The sequence below is a fragment of the Melanaphis sacchari genome, unplaced genomic scaffold (assembly GCF_002803265.2).
Source record: "Melanaphis sacchari strain LSU unplaced genomic scaffold, SCAv2.0 Contig309_pilon_pilon, whole genome shotgun sequence".
Lineage (NCBI taxonomy): Eukaryota > Metazoa > Arthropoda > Insecta > Hemiptera > Aphididae > Melanaphis > Melanaphis sacchari.
This window is the reverse complement of record NW_020271182.1, coordinates 2,614-10,804: the sequence shown is the minus strand read 5'-3', so window position 1 is coordinate 10,804 and position 8,191 is coordinate 2,614. Positions and strand designations below refer to the sequence as shown.

At 30.7% G+C, this 8,191-nt stretch overlaps 1 protein-coding gene across 1 annotated transcript in view; it reads left to right on the top strand.

The window, feature by feature from the left end:
* Positions 1-4,366: 4,366 nt before the first annotated feature.
* Positions 4,367-8,191, top strand: part of LOC112596195 — a 6,349-nt gene continuing 2,524 nt past the window's right edge. Inside the window, exons 1-3 of the mRNA XM_025341685.1 lie at positions 4,367-4,433; positions 6,254-6,377; positions 7,785-7,938. Of these exons, the coding sequence (XP_025197470.1) occupies positions 4,367-4,433; positions 6,254-6,377; positions 7,785-7,938 (345 nt within the window). The remainder of the gene's footprint in view (positions 4,434-6,253; positions 6,378-7,784; positions 7,939-8,191) is intronic.

Genomic DNA, 8,191 nt, shown 5'->3' with positions numbered 1-8,191 from the left:
TTTTTACATAACTACATTTATTTCATTTACATTTTTACCTAGTTACTAATTTTGATATTTTTCTGTTGAATGGATTTTTTTCAATATTACTATATAATATAATATTTGATTTAAAATAGTCATTGGGATCTGATACATTGCGTTCTTTGGTTGAGCGTAAAATGTTGGGACAGAAAATACCTTTTACATCAGAACTGAGAAAGTTTTCCATTACACTTCAATTTTATTCAAGTAAGGCCTATGAGTATGTTAGAAAGAGTTTTAAAAACGTTCTTCCTCACCAAAAGACTATAAGTAAATGGTATAAAGTCGTAAATGGTGAACCTGGTTTTACTAGTGAAGCATTTCAGTGAGTTACTAATACTCAATATTAAAATAATTGAAAATTTTACATTAAAATATTTTTTTTAGTTGTATTGAAACTAAAGCCAAGGATCAAACAATTATTTGTAATTTAGTTGTGGATGAAATGTGCATAAGAGACCATATAGAGTGGGATGGGGAAAAAATGCATGGATTTGTTGATATGGGCGCAAACATTAATAATTGTGATGGTGATAACCTAGTTCATGCTAAAAATGCATTATTATTTATGGCTGTAGGAATCAATGGACATTGGAAAATGCCATTGGGATATTTTCTTATTGGAGGACTGAATGGTGCTGAACGTAGTAATTTACTAAGAAATTGCTTACAACTCTTGAATGAGACAGGGGCAAAAGTCCACAGTTTAACTTTTGATGGTGCTTACTCCAACAGAACTATGTGTAAAAACTTAGGTGCTTCTTTTAACATAATGAGTAACGATGATGAAAACCATTTTTGTATCCAAAATCCTTTTACTAATGATCCAATGTATATTTTCTATGATGCATGTCACATGTTGAAATTAATACGAAACACTTTAGGTGATTATAAGTGTATTTTTGATGACGAGGGACGATCAATCAAATGGGAACACATAATACAATTATATCAGATAGAACAAAATGAGGGCTTAAAAGTTGCGACAAAATTAACCAAAAGGCACATATATTATTTTAATGAAAAGATGAATGTTAAATTAGCAGCTCAAGTGTTAAGTAACAGTGTCAGTGGTGCGCTTAAATTTTGTCAATCATTAGGCAATAAATATTTTAACGATATTGATGGTACTTCTAAATTTTGTTTGATGATTAATAACGCATTTGATATTTTAAATTGTCGGTCAAAATATTCAAAGAGCCCATTCAATGTGTCACTAGATGAAAGAAGTATAGACAGCTATAGAAAATTTAGCATTGAGTTTGAAGAATACATATATAGTTTGAAGTTGGAGAATGGTAAAAAAGTGATAGAGAGTGGCAGAAAAACTGGATTTATTGGCCTAGTTAAAGCTTTAAATAATCTGCTGAAATTATATTCTTTTATTCATAATAAATATTCAATTGAATATTTATTATCTTACAAATTATCTCAAGACCATCTAGAGACATTTTTTAGCTCTGTGCGACAAAGAGGAGGATTTAATAATAATCCCACATGCAAACAATTTAAAACAGCTTACAAGAAATTATTAATTCATAATGAAATTTCTGGGTCACAATATGGAAACTGTATTGCCATTTTGGATAGTACACAAATGTCTGTTGTAAATGTAGGACCAGACTGTATTATAGAAAATGAATTAGAACAAGAACAACTTAGTACTTCGATAATCTCGGATCATGATTATTATAAAGCCTTGAAAAATATTACACCATATGTTGAGGATGTAACTACCTATATTGCTGGCTTCATAGTGAAAAAATTAAAAAAAAAGAATAAACTGTAAGACTTGTCATACATATTTTGTTGACCAAACCGGGCACTCATCAAAACTAATACAGATAAAGGACAGAAATAATTCATTAATTAAACCATCTCAAGACGTGGTCGAAATTTGTCAAGTAGCAGAGAGAGTTTTTCGGTCATATAATGTATATTTACCAAATATAAAAAATAAAATGATAAATGAAATTAAAAGAAATATTTATCAAAGATCCATATTTCAAGAATTGAATAAACACTGTAGTGGTCAACAATTGTTTAATACACATAGGGATCAAGCTATAGCTTTAATAATTACTCAATACCTAAACTTAAGATTCCACCATGCAGCTTCTATTAAAGAAAAAAAGGAATGTGTATCAATGAGGAAAAAATATACAAAACTTATACTGTTTCGAAATGAATAAAATACTGAAATTATAATATTATATTCTTATTAATTAATAATATGAAAATAAAACTATGCTGTTTTAAAAAATATTGATTTTTAATTTTGTTTTTAAGAGTTTATATATTATTGACATTTCAAACTAATTTACCATGATTGAAAAAATTGGCTATTTTATTTTATATTTATAAATTACTAACATTGTATTAGTGTATTACATATTTATAATTAGGTAAAAAACTAGAAACACAATTTTTTTTATTATAGGGTTATTTTTTGGATAAACAAAGTTTTCGGGATTATTTATTGGGCAAATCGTTTTTTAAATGTTTTAATAATAATTATTATTATTATATTGTATAAAAAATATTAGAACAAACATATTTCATGTCGTCAGCAATGGCAACACTGCTATGAGAATAGTCTTGACCGCACCACTCAACCCCGCCAACCAGTGATGCTCCGTCAATTAGTATAAGGTCTATGACGCGACGCAGCTTATCTAGATTCCAGATTATCATTTTTGGAGGGATAAGAACCAACAATACTGATAAATTTGTATTTTATAACAGCCGCCGTAGCTATGGTGGAGCGCGGTGCGGGTATAGCTGATTTTTATCGTCGCCCGTCATGAGCACAGACTTCTATAGAAGTCTGTGGTCACGAGTCGCGACGTACCTATTTAATATTTACTATTTTTATTTTGAATGGTTTTGGTTGAGTGTGGCGCTGGGAAAAACGGACTGACGTACACGATACGGATTACGGGCTAATTAATTATATTATGGGGGGGTGTGTGCTGTACCTTCTCGTGGTCCCCCCTGTCTAGTAGTGTTGAAAATACCTGTAATACTAAACGCGTATGCCTTAAGATATCACTAGTATGTCAACACGAAGCCAAACAGCACAAACCAGGCGGCCGAACGTCGAAAGACCTCCCGGCCTTATTGGTGAAAAAAGCCCTTTTCAGGGCTACCCCTATGACAATCATGCTCTCCATGAGACCCGGGATAATAATAATAACAAATACAAAACCAAAAAAATAAATAAGAGAATTTCAAAACCAAAAAAATACCAAGACAACAGTAAACTAAGTAACACTACAGGCAAGCTAAGCATAGATAACAATATAAAAATAGTACAAATTAATGTGGAAGGTTTAACTAGATCTAAAGCCGATATAATATACAAGCTATTCCCTGATGCAGACGTTTTAGCTATTCAAGAGACCCATGTACCAGAAGATGAAATAAACCGACTACGCATAGACGGTTTCCATATGGTAAACTACATTAGACACAGGAGGCATGGGTTGGCCACTTATATTAACAAGAAGAAGATATCCTCACTTAACGCCATAAATGTTGATGGAAACGAACACTCGCGTGGTATCCGTATAGGTGAATTAACCATATACAATATATACAAACCCCCATCGTGCAACTGGACGCCGTCGGTATTGCCAGTGTGCCAGCATCCCTCAATATATGTTGGAGACTTTAACTCTCACAGCACAGAATGGGGATATACGGCTGAAAATGAAGATGGTGAATTACTCTCAAACTGGGCTGCTATAAACCAATTTAAGTTGATTTACGATGCTAAACAGGGGGGTACATTTGAATCCGGAAGATGGGGCACGAAAACATCTCCGGATTTATGTTTCGTGTCCGAAGATCAAGACGGCCTACCACTCAGTGTAAATCGTGTAATAAAAAACAAGTTCCCCAAAAGTCAACACTGCCCAGTGATTGTGTCCGTAGGAATTATAATACCGACGATTGACGATGTTGGTGTACCAATAATAAATAATAAATATTAATTATAGCTTAATATAGTAAATTCCTTAGTGTGATAAAAATTTAATTATATGAATACGAAAAGTTTTTTTTAAATTGTTTAGGACTTAGGTGAACATAAAATTATATTTACGATACGATACGATATCGATATCGTACTAATAACGATATCGCGATACAATATCGGAAAAATCTGAACGATATCGATACACAAAATTATATCGTTGCCAAACACTAAATAAAAGTATATAAAAGTCCAATTCGAACGTTTAGTGGTCGGTCATTTCATTAAATTCACAGGTGTAATACACCTTGTCCCGTAGCTTGCCCTGTGCTTTTGTGCATGGAAAATAAATAAATACATTCCGAAATGGTAATTAAATGTCTAGCTATCAGTCATTACCCGGTGCTTGTCGTTACTCGACTGGGCAATCCGCGTAGCTTGCCCTGTTCTTTTGTGCTTGGAAAATAAATAAATACATTCCGAAAAAGTAATTAAGTGTCTAGTTATCAGTCATCGTCCAGTGAATATCGATTCCTGACAGGGCAATCCGCCTGCGGCGGATTGTCATACCTCCTGACGTCGAAAGCGTTGTGCTGTTTATTACCCAAAAAAGTTTAAGTCGAATCGAGCGCTCGATTTTTCAAGCGATCACCACTGAAAATCCTGTTAAACGCGTTTGAACCTCCCAGGTAAGCGATCCGACCGCGTCGGATCGCGGACGATGTGGGCGTATAGGAGAGATGTTAAAACGCATGTCAAACGTTAGCGAGTTGTAGATCAAAAACCTATACATAATTAATATTTTTTTTGATATTTTATAGATGGGTTGGATATCGAAAAGAAATATTATGCACTTTCTGTGATGACAAAATATTTAATGTGCTACTGTTTTTCCCCTGTATCTTTCAAGTGTAAACAACTGAAAGGCTTAACATATAAAATAGTGAATTCACGGTCAAAACTGAGTGAAACAACTGTATTGTTATCAATAGAATGTCCTCAGGCTATAATATAAATTTCATATTACAAAAGTACATTTGAATTGTGCAGACTGTTAGCAATAACTATAATTGGTTTAATCGAATACTATTGTGTAATTTAATGTACGTATAAAGTATATTGTAATATAATATATTTTGACATCATCAATCGAGCAATATAAAATTAAACGTGAGAGATCAAAACTCATTTTTAAAATTTGAAAAATATTTTATGAGTAGTAGTGTGAGATTAGATATCAAAACGAAAACGACAATTAATAACGATCGAATTAAATGAAAAAAAAATGCAAAAAATCCGTTATACACAGTTCCTTATGGAGCCACCCGAATATCGCCGGAACGGGGTTCAAACCTGCCAACCTAAAGTTGGGGAACCTATCCTAACACTTATTGACTACTGTTTGAGTTGAAAACCGCAATCGAATTTCGAGCACTTAAACCGTTATAGAGATGCGACGAATACTACATTATACGTCGTTTAAGCGATACGATTTTTACGATTCGCGTGTCACGAAACCGTAAATCGCACGTTTATTGTCGTTTAGAGTGTTTCCGACGTATTCGTTTACATTATTTAATCGTATACGTCTTATTGACGTACCGTGTTTATTATCACAGACACAAATCACGATATCGCCCCAAAGGTATGCGATTAAAGGCATTACAACGACTGAAGAGCAAGGATTTTGCGATTTTTTTGTATATAATAAACACGATCTGACGTACGTCAACAACAATACGCACGTTTCTTTTTTTATATAATATTATTATTATATGTATATATATATATATACACATATATTCGTATTTCGTACGCTATCGAGACGATAAGGTCGCGGAGGCGTCCGAGAACGGAGACCCCGAAAACAAAACGACGCGTATTCGATACGGATAAACGATTTCTCGTATCGTAAAAAAAAAAAAAACAGTAGTGACGATACGACGACCGACCGGAGGCATATTACCATACCATACATTGTTTCACAACCGGGCTCTCCTGATTGGCTGGATTTAAATCACCCGCCGTTTTTATCTTTATCTCATTAAAATATAATCATATCATATTATATCAATAAATCAATTAATTAAAATATAATCATATCATATTATATCATTAATTAATCAATAAATAAAATACAAAATAGAAAAATAGACATATACAACAACTCTACTATAGTGTTTAATACTTATATAAAAATGTATCCTAAATCATTTACCAATAAAATAAAAGAGGAAAAATTAAATTTTATAGAAATTCGAAGTAATTTAAACTCTGTAGATGATATTAAGCAGTGGGTGAATGAATATGGTTCTTTAACAAATACTCACTGGATAGCAAGAAGCTCCATTCCAGCAGGAACCAAAATTTTGTGTTCGTAAGTGTACCTGTGTATAGTGGTATCTACCTATTGGCTATTGGCTACTAGAGTAGATAACTGTGCTATTGGCTATTAGCCTATTACTAATAGACAATAGTCATAGCAGGCACTTGACATCAATTTTGTTAATTACCTATAACTAATCTAAGTATTGGTTTTTTTTGTTAAAAAAAAGTTGAAATTACATAATTATATGTACCTACCTATATGAATGTATTATATAATGATAAATATGATAAAATAAAATTGAAGCTCCAATAATTTATTTATTGTTGTTAAACAGAGTCCTCTGCCTTTTATATAAAGTTACATTGTTTTGCATCCCATGTAGTTTTAATTGTAATGATTCAATTATATATAAATTCAGTTAGGTGTATTATAATAAAGAAAAATAATATTATAATATGTTTACATATTTTTATATAATGAAAACAATTAAAAATATATTATTATATCATGCAACAATGTTTTATATTATATTAATATTATAATGTATGGTTGTATAAAGAAATTGAGGTACCTCTAATAGTTGGGTATAGTAGCTATGATATTTAATATATTATTATAGTTTATAGGCTATATACTAAAGATCAGATACTTGTTTGAAGTTGTAATATTTTATGTATTTGGTTTATTATTATAAAAAATTAATTATGAAATATAAATAGGTACTGATTTGACATAATATTTTTGGAAAGAAAATTATAATTGCATCAGTATTTATAATGATAGAGCCAAGATTTCCAATATGTTATTACCTCTAGTTTCCATCCTTTCAGTTTAATAATACAAGTGTATCTTTTTATTTTTTAACAATAATGAATTTTACAAAATATTGTAAAAACTCTTTTTCTTTTCAAATCATATCTAGTTAAATAAAAACAAAAATAGGTATTTTTATGATTTAAATAATAATGGTCTGGGACGACTATAAAACTTGTAATTTTTTTTAATTTATTGACCTAAAGGGGGGGATCTTCAAATTTTTACACTTTAACCACTGAATGAATGTTGATGTATCATAAGTTAGAGCAAGGACTTTCATGCACTAAAAAATAATTAAATATGCATTTAAAAACATGCACTTTTGCATCAAAAAGTATGTACTTTAAACCTAAAAATATCAAAATATGCAAAAATATGCACTAAAAATGTTGAGCCTTTGGTCACAGACATTGTGAAATGTGTTGTGTATTTACTTTACATACGAAAAAGTTAACTAGAAAAATGTGTGAATGCATGAAAGTCCTTGCTCTAATCATAACATTATTAAATTATTTACTTTATTTATGGTTAATGGTAACATGTTACCTTAAAATTAAATAATATATTTAACTTATTATTTAACTAGTTTAGAGAATAATAAATGATAATTTTAATTTTTAATAATAATACTCATTATAGAAAAAAGTATGTTTGTCATCATAGTAGTTTCCAAAAGGTTTCTAAAGAAGACAATAAGAAAGGAAACTCAAAAAATGCTATGTGCCCAGCATATATATTGTGTAGTATAAAACTTCGTACACCATGGACAAAAAAAACAGATGTTTATGTTAAGGTAAGACCTCAAGATTATTAAAAATAAATATAATTATTTAGGATTGTTATAGTAAAATAAATTATTGTTATTTTTGTATTAACAATCTGCACACATCTTTGTGGCAGGGTGGACAAGTAGGATAATTTAAAGGAAGAATTGACAAACTTGTAAAATACTTAAATAGGTAAATAGGTACTTTTTAGAAATTAAGGAGCATTGAAAACTTTTTTACGAATCAATCATTTAATATTCTATATATAATGTAGGACCA